The sequence below is a fragment of the Myxine glutinosa genome, chromosome 11 (assembly GCF_964187855.1).
Source record: "Myxine glutinosa chromosome 11, kmMyxGlut1.1, whole genome shotgun sequence".
Lineage (NCBI taxonomy): Eukaryota > Metazoa > Chordata > Myxini > Myxiniformes > Myxinidae > Myxine > Myxine glutinosa.
Window position 1 is genome coordinate 44463540 of NC_136271.1, and position 13001 is coordinate 44476540.

The 13001-nt window shown below is 42.4% G+C and overlaps 1 protein-coding gene across 1 annotated transcript in view; it reads left to right on the forward strand.

Annotated features, from left to right (window-relative positions):
• The window catches only part of LOC137436617 (tetratricopeptide repeat protein 9A), a 41734-nt gene extending 38421 nt beyond the window's left edge, over positions 1-3313 (forward strand). The window contains exon 3 of the mRNA XM_068130570.2: positions 440-3313. Coding sequence (XP_067986671.1) covers positions 440-531 — 92 coding nt within the window. The 3' untranslated portion in view covers positions 532-3313. The remainder of the gene's footprint in view (positions 1-439) is intronic.
• Positions 3314-13001: the final 9688 nt, after the last annotated feature.

A 13001-nucleotide genomic window follows, 5' to 3' on the forward strand; every position in this document is an offset into this window, starting at 1 on the left:
ATCATGATCCGGGTTCATGTATACATGATTGTATACATGTCATAAATATGACGTCATAGGTCATGTGACCTGGCGGCCATATTGGATTTTATGAAAACCTTAAAAATGGATCCCTGCCTTAATTTTTCGATCGATTAATTTTGAACTTTGACCACTTTCGTACGCCATCTGATTGGATGCATATCCTAATTATGACGTCATAGGTCAGGTGACATGGCGGGATGGACCGGTATGGTCCCCGGATCATACCGCCCTTGGCACCCGTCAAAAATAGAAAGAGTATGGCAGGCATAGGCAACATCTGCGCCAAATTTGATGCTTTTGGAAGAATTTGAACCAAAATATCCCTAAGGGCCCTGACTATGATACAAAATGTATTTAGTTAGGAAAAGGGATACAGTTCCTTCTGTGGTTGACGTATTCATTTCTACCATTCCAGACCTCAACGTTAAGCGTTACACTCAGCTGACGGAGATGCGAATGAGCCGCTCCCAGCAACCGCAGCGTGACGTCAGAACAAGCGATCAATGACAGGTCATGCTGAGCCATTTTGCCGGTCTTGGGCCTCCTTACAACCTCACCCCCACCAATACCTGCTTCCAAGACAGTCGCATCCCAAAATAATTCGAGGCTCCAGCTGTTGCATCGCCCGAGCCTGTTGTCATCTCCTAATCTATGTTGCCCGTATGGCTCAGGTCATGGATATTACATGTTTGCTTCTCAGTCGCTTAAAGCTAAAAGGAAATTGCACAGCAACAGCTCGGTCGCACGTTCGGATGACATCCTGCAACTTCAATTCAAACGGTCTCCTGGCACGATGTGAGAGACGGAATCGGCGTCCCAAAGTGGTTTTCTTTCCCCGAGAGCACCGAGACAAGTCGGACGATATGAAAAGATCGATCGACACATTTGGTGCATTTTGACCGATTATTATACCGATGCAAAAATATTGCTTCTTTTGTTGTCGCCTGTACACATGCCCAAGCAAGCTTGGTGCTTGGTACTTGGTACAAGGCTGTCTGTCTCCTGTAGGGTACTGACACGTTGTCTTGACGTCAAATGGTACGGCCTGCTGATGCAGTGTTCTATTATTTCATTTCAGCACACGATTGCGAGTTGTATCACTGCTTGGGGTACAGGTTTGATGTGGATGCAGTGCCCCCTGTAGGTTAGAACAGGAATTGGTAATTTATTCAGGGTGCCAGAGCCAACTCGCGTACTCTTGTTGAAATGCACCATGGGATCTTTAACGTCCACCAACTAATGCTGGCAGATGTGAAGCCCGTTTAACGTCCATCGGAGGGATGGGGTACACACGTTGATGCCTTGCCATGCCTGCGAAACACCAGGAGAAAAAAAGGAACCACTTTTAGAGGCCATTTTTGCCCACAGAGCAGGGGTTGGCCTTTTTTTCCCTTTTTTTTGGGCACCGTGGTCCACTTTTTGAAGCAATGTTTTATGGCCGGATGCCCTTCCTGCCGCCAACCCTGTTAGTCGCCTCTTGCGACACACAGGGAATTACCAGTGAACTGGTACTCAATTTGCCGACCTCGGAAGGATGACAGGCTGAGTCAACCCCCCTGGTGTTAATTCAGTGATTGACCGGAATTCGAACCCAGGAGCGTAGGATCCCAAGCCGCACCCTAACCGCTAAGGACCGGAATTCAAACCCAGGATCCTAGGATCTCAAGCCGCACCCTAACCGCTAAGCCAACACCAGGCTTCCTGTGAAACACCAGGTTGAGAGTATATCACTGTCAGCTTTTAAACCCAGATTTGAGAGCTCCGAGGTGAGTGTGCGTACCTCAGCAATCCTGCCAGGCCCCTGTTACGTTGGCAAGGAATTGCTGCCCGTTGGGGATGTCAAACAGGATTTTGTCCACTTGTGGACGGTGTCCCGTAGTTTTCTTCAGCTTTGCTGTTACTCAGACCTTCCTTTAACCGCATCACAACATGGTTATAAATTCCTCTTGCTGAGGTACCGAGCATTTATTCATTTGCAGATGTTTGTAAATACATGATGCACTTCCGGTCTGTCATAGCTCGATGCATGCAGGTGCTCTCCAGGTAATGCTCTTTCAATTTGTAATGTCACAGATTCTTTCTTTAAGGTTAGTACTTTGATTTATTTTGTGCAGATCAAATTATTCTCGAGAAATGTAAAAGCACTCGACAAGCGCTACCTTTACCTGTTGATTCAATAAATTTAATTTGGCGAGTCCTGGAATGCCCCGACACCTCCAATTTAGCTGGGTTGTGCATTTACCTGCACTTTTTTTCCCCCTTATGAACGCAAAGCTTTTAATATTAAACAAAAAAATTGCAACATTAACATGCACTTCAACAAAGTTAATGAAATAACGACTTGAGACGAGCTCTCATTGGACAGTTTCTTGAGACGATTCTATTGGATAGCGATTGAACACTACTCCTTTGTGGAACCGTTTCCATGGTTACTCCATTCCACTAACAACTTTTTAATTGTTTTCCTCCTTCACTCTGACGAATCAGAATTTTCAATGTTAAATGTAAAAGTTACCGATCGTTTTTATTGCTCTATTTACCTCGGACATGGATGATGCACGTTACACCTAACGGCTTCTTCTTCTTTTTCCTTTCAGACTTGCATTGAAAGTGAATCCTGGTGAATGTTTATTCACATTTTACCTTGATTTACATATTTTATAGCTCTCTGTTGTAGAATATAACATTACTATTGTTTATTTATTAGTTTAGATGTATTACTGTGTGAAAGGCTCGATGTATGAAACTAATGGGAACACGGAACCCTGTGGAAACGGCCCTTTGTTTTGTTCCTCTGGGTTTTGATGTCTGCATCGTTTTGTCCAAGGAATGTACAACGAGTTCAAATCTTGTTTCCGTCCTTAACACGACATTTCAAGCTGTTTCAAGGAGTCTGCGATCAGGGTAAAGACCCGGGCACCATTCCGCACTTGCACGTGGTCTAATAGGGTAGGGTCCTTCAGCCACTAGAGGCTTTAATAGATGAAGTTGTCACATTGTGTACAATATAATATTGTATATGAATTATATATCCAATACATCATCATCATGTGTTTATTCAAATGTTTTGTAATGTGGTGTGAAAAGCTTTACCTCCATCTTGAGCCAATTTGTATCCTAATTACCGGTAAATGTTTTTTTTTTTTATTCTTCTTCTTCTAATGTAAACACCGGTACACGTTCGCAACTGTTGGGATTCGTGCAACGTTAAGGGAAGGAATGGGAATATTACAATCTGTACGAGGTTATGTTTAAGCTTGTATAAATAAACCATTTATTGGCTCACGCATTTTGCATTTAACATAAACGGTTGGGAAGTCCGACCACTGTTTTTCATGATGGTTGAGCTACCGGATCTGAAGGTGGAGTATAATGGGTGTTTGTGCTGTGTCGGGTCAAACAGGAAACTAATGAATTCATGATGGTTGAGCTACCAGATCTGAAGGTGGAGTATAATGGGTGTTTGTGCTGTGTAGGGTCAAACAGGAAACTAATGAATTCATGATGGTTGAGCAACCAGATCTGAAGGTGGAGTATAATGGGTGTTTGTGCTGTGTCGGGTCAAACAGGAAACTAATGAATTCATGATGGTTGAGCAACCAGATCTGAAGGTGGAGTATAATGGGTGTTTGTGCTGTGTAGGGTCAAACAGGAAACTAATGAATTCATGATGGTTGAGCAACCAGATCTGAAGGTGGAGTATAATGGGTGTTTGTGCTGTGTAGGGTCAACCAGGAAACGAATGAATTCATGATGGTTGAGCAACCAGATCTGAAGGTGGAGTATAATGGGTGTTTGTGCTGTGTTGGGCCAAACAGGAAACTAATGAATTAATGATGGTTGAGCAACCAGATCTGAAGGTGGAGTATAATGGGTATTTGTGCTGTGTCGGGTCAAACAGGAAACGAATGAATTAATGATGGTTGAGCAACCAGATCTGAAGGTGGAGTATAATGGGTGTTTGTGCTGTGTTGGGCCAAACAGGAAACTAATGAATTAATGATGGTTGAGCAACCAGATCTGAAGGTGGAGTATAATGGGTGTTTGTGCTGTGTTGGGCCAAACAGGAAACTAATGAATTAATGATGGTTGAGCAACCAGATCTGAAGGTGGAGTATAATGGGTGTTTGTGCTGTGTCGGGTCAAACAGGAAACGAATGAATTAATGATGGTTGAGCAACCAGATCTGAAGGTGGAGTATAATGGGTGTTTGTGCTGTGTTGGGCCAAACAGGAAACTAATGAATTCATGATGGTTGAGCAACCAGATCTGAAGGTGGAGTATAATGGGTGTTTGTGCTGTGTCGGGTCAAACAGGAAACGAATGAATTCATGATGGTTGAGCAACCAGATCTGAAGGTGGAGTATAATGGGTGTTTGTGCTGTGTCGGGCCAAACAGGAAACGAATGAATTCATGATGGTTGAGCAACCAGATCTGAAGATGGAGTATAATGGGTGTTTGTGCTGTGTCGGGCCAAACAGGAAACGAATGAATTAATGATGGTTGAGCAACCAGATCTGAAGGTGGAGTATAATGGGTGTTTGTGCTGTGTCGGGTCAAACAGGAAACTAATGAATTCATGATGGTTGAGCAACCAGATCTGAAGGTGGAGTATAATGGGTGTTTGTGCTGTGTTGGGCCAAACAGGAAACTAATGAATTCATGATGGTTGAGCAACCAGATCTGAAGGTGGAGTATAATGGGTGTTTGTGCTGTGTCGGGTCAAACAGGAAACTAATGAATTCATGATGGTTGAGCAACCAGATCTGAAGGTGGAGTATAATGGGTGTTTGTGCTGTGGTTGAGCAACCAGATCTGAAGGTGGAGTATAATGGGCGTTTGTGCTGTGTCGGGTCAAACAGGAAACGAATGAATTCATGATGGTTGAGCAACCAGATCTGAAGGTGGAGTATAATGGGCGTTTGTGCTGTGTCGGGTCAAACTGGAAACTAATGAATTCATGATGGTTGAGCAACCAGATCTGAAGGTGGAGTATAATGGTGTTTGTGCTGTGCAGGGTCAAACAGGAAACGAATGAATTCATGATGGTTGAGCAACCAGATCTGAAGGTGGAGTATAATGGGTGTTTGTGCTGTGTCGGGCCAAACAGGAAACTAATGAATTCATTCTGGTTGAGCAACCAGATCTGAAGGTGGAGTATAATGGGTGTATGTGCTGTGTAGGGTCAAACAGGAAACTAATGAATTCATGATGGTTGAGCAACCAGATCTGAAGGTGGAGTATAATGGGTGTTTGTGCTGTGTAGGGTCAAACAGGAAACTAATGAATTCATGATATGGTCGGTGGACTTCTATCTCCCAGGTAAGACAGAGAGAGCACATGGCCCTGCTAAAGGAGTCATACCTTCGTCTATATTGTCGACAGCTGGTGGACACATTCTCTCGTGCCTGGTCGTCAGTGGGACAACACTGTTTGATGTCCATCCAAGGGACGGAACATGCCTCGATGCCACGCCCTGCCTGCAAAACACCAGGGCCTGTTCCCCTTGCACAATTTCTCCCGATAAGTGGTTGTTGGCACGCACGTGGACCATGCTTCATGGAGTCGAGTCTGATAGTTATGGACCGGGACAGATCCTATTCGTCCATGGAGGTGGAAATGGCTTCCAACCCCACTATGAGATCCATGCCTTTTCATTTTAAGATGGCGGTGACCTGATGCCACACTATTGCACTCACATATTTCAATTGGCCAAGTCGTGAGCAAACAACCGAGTTGCTTGATAGACCTTAATCACACTCCTTGGAAAACCACTTGGCTTATTCTTCAACTACTATCGTTACATACTTAGCTGCATTTAACTAGCATAGTACAATAGTTATTGTATCTCTGAGGTGTGTGTGTCACCATTTTGGCTCTTGACAGTTTGACGAAGATCCGTTTGGCCAACTGAGGTTCAGCAGTGAGGGCCTGGGAGTGTTTTCGGCAAAAAACATTTAAAGAAGAAAAAAAAAGGTTTGATTTGGATTTTAAAAAGTTTTTTTAATCATGCCATAGTGCCCAAGCCTTTGTGGCTATGCGAAAGGTAATATTAAATGATCCTTGACCCCATACCTTAGAGGGTGTAGGGAAGTGTTTTAGAAAGGAAACAAAATTTGATTTACTAGTACACCCGCTAACTAACTACGAGAGCAGAAAAAGGTCATTCCTCTTTGGGGTATGTAGATTGCAGTAGATCTATGCTCGGATATCAAGAACATTGGGTGTGTGTTCATTTACCAAGTTTCTTCTGGAGAGATCGCCAAATGGTTTAAGCATTTGAGCAAGCACTCCATTCAAAACCGTTAAGGAACAGCTGGCTTGGCAAGCACAAGCTAGCTGCTTGGTAAATGTTGCACACCACGGGCTTCCTCCCTTTCAGTTTCAGGTTAAACAGCAGGAGCGAGTTTCAAAAGTTCGCTACGAAAAATGCCACGGTCGCGGCAGAAAGGGCCATGTTATTAACCCAACATTCGTGGGTTATATAGAGTACAGTAGATCTTCTCTCAGTTCTGTAAGTAAACCTTACTTCACAGATGTCGGGATTCCTCCAAATTTCTTCATTTAGTGTTATAAACAGCATTAGCGACTGTTTAAAAAGCTAAGCATACGTGTTTGTGGTTTATAATATTTTTACTTCCCGTAGAAGCCGTTGCTCCCACGGAAACGCAATTATAACTATAAGCTATTTATACACGTTATCACTGCAGGAAAAACGCCTTGGGGAAGTGGGACTTTATTAGTATTAATATTGTTTTGTAATAACATTAACGATACGTGATTATCATTAATTTTGTTATTAAAAGCGTCTTTGGAAAAACGCCACGATAAAGCTAATTTAACATTTATATACACCTCAACACTTAACGCCATTGACGGCAATGGCGAGGAAAACCCGCTCGGGGAAGAAATCCCCCTTGGGGAGGGGGGCAAATGAATGTGCTACACCCTTAATTATGTAACCCTTGGTCATCCTCTCAAGTTTGGTTGAGATTGGATAAGTAAGGACGGAATGTATTGGCGTCAAAAATTCATCAGACAGACGGACAGACACAAATGGCGTATTTTAGGATGATTCAAAATACCAATAGCATGAGAACAGCACTGGGCAATGCCAGGTACCCCTGCTGGTGTTAAATAAGGGAATTCTCTATGTATGTTCACCTGAAAATCAGAACAGGGCTTGCCCAATCTCCACAAAAAAATTGCATACGGGTTAGTAGTACCCAGGGTCAAATCAGATTTGCAGTCCGTCTTTACAATTAAAAGATAAAAAAACACAAACAAAAACATTGTTGTTATGTCAATGTTATGACTAATACAAACTGGTAAATCTCAAATCCTGTCTTACTTCTGTCTATGTGATGGGGCCTGTTTTCCTGTCCTGCTTTGGATCTGAGCATCGGTTTGAATTTCTTTCCAATCAACAGACGATATACTGCTGTTGTCTCAGCAACAGTTGGAAACTACAAATCTCAAACAAGGCCAGGACCAACCCACTGGTTAAACCTTGGGCATCGCGCACTGCTTGCCAACTTCTCTGCTCGTGGCATAAAACGTCCCCTTCATTCCAAGATTCCTCACTTCCTCCACTCAAGGTCAACGTGCTGCCATCAACAGAACACCCAAGGCCCAAGCCCAGTGGAGGCTCTAACGTCGTGTTTGGCCCAACATTGTTCTTCACAGACAAACAACCTCGCCGATAATCTGGAAAAACCCAATTCGTTTATTGCAAACAACTCTCTATCCACCTTGTCCACCACATGCATCCTCTCCTGCCTCTCATTCCTCCCCACACCCATTGCTTGTCCAAGTCTGCCTCTATCTTGGCCTTCAACTCTTCTGTTGGTGTTTACCCCCTTCTCAACTGCTCCTTTTTGTCCTGTTGTCAAGTGTACTAATTTTACCTCTTCCACAAGCCTCGACTATATTCAAAAAAATGTTGTTTTTTTTAAACAAAACAGAAAACCAATTTCTTTTTTTTGAAATTTGAAAAAGAAAAAATCAAACAATGAAACAATTTTTTGGGAGTTTGAGCCCTGTCATATCGTTAAATAACAGCAGGTGGGTTGACTCGGCCTGTCATCCGTCTGAGGTCAGCAAAATGAGTACTGCCTTACTGGTGACAGGGGCACTGCATCAGCAGCACTCCAAGAAGATGATGCAACCACAGGCTGCACATGAAACATCTATTTTCATAATCAGTCACTGGAAGCACCTCACTCTCTTGAACGTCTGCATCTCATTATTAGCTATAACCTCTCTTGTGCTAACCATATAGCAAGAGTGGTCTCCAAAGCCAGCTGCAGACTTGGTCATCCTCCGTCATTCCAGACTCTTTATTCAACTATTCACAGCATGCAAATCCTTTATCCGTAGCCCAGTGGAGTATTGCTCTCCATTATGGGCTAGCACCCCAGCCTCACATCTCTCTCTCTCTCCTGGATTATATAGAATCTAAAGCTCTCAGTATTATTAAAATCTCCCGTTGTGAGGCCAAGGCACAAGCTTTGTTGCTCTCACATCGTAGGCAGGTCCGTGGTCTCTGTTTTCTACCATATTGCTCCCTCTGATTTGTCCTCTCACCCTCCCTACTCCAGGATGCATTCTTCCAATAACTCCCTCCTGGTTAAACTTCCAAAATCCAGGATGATTGTACACCTCAACTCTGTTATTGTGCTGCTCCCGTTTATGTAACCACCTTCCAAAGGCCATTCTTTCCCCCCCCCCCCCCCCCTCTTCTCCCCAGAGCTTCATAAACATGTAATGCACAACCTCATCATCCCTGTCTTTATTTACTGGCGATCATTTCCCCCATTAACCTCTCTAAACATAACCCTCTTACTTGTAGAGTGCAGGTAGCTTCTACCCTCCTTTTTATGCCTCTGCTGACGAAGTCGGCAGAGACATTATGTTTTCGGGTTGTCCGTCTGACAAGTTTTCGTTGCCCGCGATATAAGGCCGAAGGGATCAAAATCAAACTTGGTACAAGTATGAACAGAGCCTTCAAAACGCATTCACACCCCATGACCTTTTTCAGATCTTGTTGTGTTACAGCCTCAATTAAAAAAAGATTACATTGACATTTTTGTCATTAATCTACATGTAATACCACAGAGTCAAAGTGGGATTAAAACAAAAAAATTAAAAATGAAATACATAAGTATTCAACCCTCGAATCAATACTTCGTAGAAGTGCCTTTGGCAGCGCTTACAACTTCGACTCTTCTTGGGTATGTCTGGATCAGCTTTGCACATCTGTATTTAAGGAGTTCCTCCCATTCTTCTTTGCAGATTTGCTCAAGCTCTGTCAAGTTGGATGAAGAGCTTTGGTGAACAGCAATCTTCAAGTCTTTCCACAGATTATCAAAGGGATACAAGTCTGGGATTTGGCTGGGCCACTCAAGGACTTTCACATTCTTCTTCTGAAGCCATTCCAGTGTTGCTTTGGCTGTGTGCCTGGGGTTATTGTCCTGTTGGAACATAAATCTCCTCAGTCTGTCTTTTGCACTCTGAAGCAGGTTTTTAACTCAAGGATTTGCCTCTATTTGGCCCCATCATTGTTCCATCTATCCTTACAAGTCTCCCAGTCACTGCTGCTGAAAAGCATCTCCATAGCATGATGCTGCCACCACCATGCTTCACTGTAGGGATGGTATTAGATGGGTGATGAGCTGTGCTCAGTTTCTGCCAGATGCAAGCTTAAAACTTTGCATTCAGGCCAAAGAGTTCAATTTTCGTCTCATCAGACCACAGAATATTTCACCTCATACTCAGAGGCTTTCACATGCTTTTTTGCAAATTTCAGGCACGCTGTCATGTGCCTTTTTCTCAGGAGTAGCTTCCGTTTCGCCACTCTTGCATAAAACTTAGATGCGTGAAGTGCTGCAGAGACTGTTGTCCTTCCAGCAGGTTCTTCCATCCCATCTCAGCCAAGGAACTCTGTAGTTAGTGAGATCATTGGGTTATTGGTCACCTCCCTGACAAAGTCCTTCTTGCCTGGTTGCACAGTTTGGTCGGATGGCCAGCTCTAGGAAATCTGGTTATTTACATATTCTTTCCATTTCCTAATGATGGAGCTCACTGTGCTCGCTAACTTTCAATATTCTAGAAATCGTTTTTATACCCTTCCACAGATATATGCCTCCTCACAATTCAATCTCTAAATTATACGAAGTTTCTTGGACTTCATAGTAGAGTTTCTGTTCTGACATGCACAGTCAACTGTATGACCTGATATAGAAAGGTGTTTCTTTTCACAGGACACCAAGTTGTAAAGACATCTCAAGGATGAAGAAAGGAAATGGGATGCACCTAGCTCAATTTGGAGTGTCACCGCAAAGGGGTTGAATATTTAGACTCACGATGTTTCAGCTTTTCTTTTTTAAATTATTTTGCAAAAAAAAAAAATCTAAAAATAAATTCCACTTTGACATTATAGGGTATTTATGTGTCGATCAGCAACAAAAATCTCAATTTAATCCATTTTAAATTAAGGCTGTAACACAACACAAAATGTGAAAAAAGTCAAGGGGTGTGAATACTTTCTGAAGGCACTGTATAATGATGCAAAAATGAACCAATTAGATTATAGTCAAAAGGTCAAAAATCCCATAAGGTCTACATTTCTGTTAACGAGCCAACTTGTGAACCAGCGATGGGATTTGGGCCGAACTTGGGACAGTAAAACCTCACCGTCCGCGGGGGTTCTTCTGAATGGTGGGTTCTTCTAAATAGCTAAACCTCAGAATGGAGAAATAGCGAACAGTTTCTGACATGCATGTCAATGAGATACGTTCCAGCCCCACAAAATTTAAGTCCAAAAAACATTAACAAATTAAAAAGACTAGCAACGGTACCCACCCTATGGGCAGGGCTTCAGTTGGGAGGCCCAAATTAAAAGGCAAAATATCAGAAATTGTAGGCTTTAAATTTTTTTTAAACGATTCATATAAACATCCGTTGAATCATATATCATGCAAATGATCAAAATCTAAACAGTACATGGCACCCATTTTGAAAAAAGATTGAATTCTGCAAAACGGAAGCGGCCGCTACACGTCTTTCTCAGGTGCACGTTTATGTGTGAAGAGTGCGCGCTGAATCTGTAACACGGAAGCGACCGCTACACCTGTTTCTCAGTCGCTTTGCACACGCTGCCATGTTACTTCGGAGCCACAGGTTTATATAGGAAGAGTTCGTCAGGAGTCGATCTAATCTCTCCTGGTACGTCGAACAAACAGTATTTGTAGAATTTCAACAAAAGCCACATCACTGTTCATATCAGTAAATATTATTCCATTGTGTTTGGAAATACCAGAAAATTGGAAAACTTGGAAAAACAATATAGCCTATTTTACTCCCAGGGGTCTCAGTAATACCCACCCAAAATATCGTTGCGATCGGTTGAGCCGTTTTTGCGGTACCTTCGGACGGACGGAAGGACATTTGGTGAATTATAGTAAGATGATATTTAAAAAGAAAATTAGAATTGAGTAAAATAAGATCAAATAAGTAACATTTACCATCAATAACTAGGCTTTTCTGCTTGGAGTACCTGTACAGTACAGTACTATCATGAAGTTGTTGTTGTTGGGTAGCTCCGATCAGTTCTGCTTGAACAGGCCCACGGCATGGAGATGGCCGATTGATCTCCCAGGAGCAACCCACAGTTCCCTCATCTATTTGGTTGTGCTCTTGCTTTAGTGAAACTGGGACCATGCAGTCTTCCATATGTTTTGTTGTGCGTGGAGCGGCCTGCCAGTGGTTGCATGGTTGCATCCCCAATGCAACGGAACAAAAGGAACATGGGGTTATTTTTCCTCACCAAGATCTATCACACTTCTTTTTCTTCAGAGATTATTTTGTTCTTTTCTATTGTTGCTTTTGTTCTGCTGCATCCTCATGAAGTGTTAAAAAACGAAATGGAATTTAAGAGGGGAAGGGTTCTCTTTTTCTACGGGAATGCAGAAATATTGGCACAGAGGGAGACAAGGTGTCTAAAAGTTAAGTGCAGATAGGGGGAAGCGCAGACAGTGAGGTTTAACTGAATAAAAGTACATATTATGATGCAAAGATGAACCGATTCGATTTTCGCATCAAGACGTCAAAGGTCAGAAGCCATGCCAGGTAAAAATGTGATACTTGGGAACACCTGAAAAGGATTTAAATGAAACTTGGTACAAGTTGCATAATGATGTAATAATGTAGGCAAAGGCATAATTGGTCGACTTTGAAGTGTCATTATAGTTTGCACTCTCAATCATTCCCTTTGTGTCTAACTGTTGCCTTAACTTACCAATCAATACCAAGTCACTTTGCATCCTATAAAGAATAAGCTTAAACTAGAACTGCGAGCAGTGACAATAGGTGTCCAGGCAAAATGGCCGCCATGCCATGTGACTGATGACGTCATCATTTTCAATAAATTTTCCTCATGCGTAATGGATTTATATCTGTAAATTTTGGTTTGGATCAGTTAAGCAGTTCTGGAGATTCTTTTTCATTTTTTTTTTTTCCCCTTAAAATATGGCTGCCATATCACGTGACTGGTCATAGTTTACAAATATTTTTCCCACATCAGTAGTCGATTATATATGTGTGTGTGTGTGTGTGTGTGTGTGTGTGTGTGTGACATTTCACACTGATCCGTTAAGCATTACTCCAGAAAAAGCTTCTTTTTTTTTTTTGTCATTAAATTGAAGATGGTGGCCAAACCACGACTGATGACATAGTTTGCAAATATTTCCCCCCATCGGTATGTAAACATATCAAGGTTCATATCGATCGGAGAAGCAGTTTCGGAGAAGTAGGTTTTTAAAGTTTTATTTTTAAATCGAATATAGCCACCAAACCACGTGACCGGAGTTTTTTTTGTTTTTTTTGCAAACGTTTATCCCCATGGCTTGGTGACCATGTGTAAAATTTCACAATGATCCGTTCAGCGGTTCTGGAGAAGAAGATGCTTAAAGTTTAT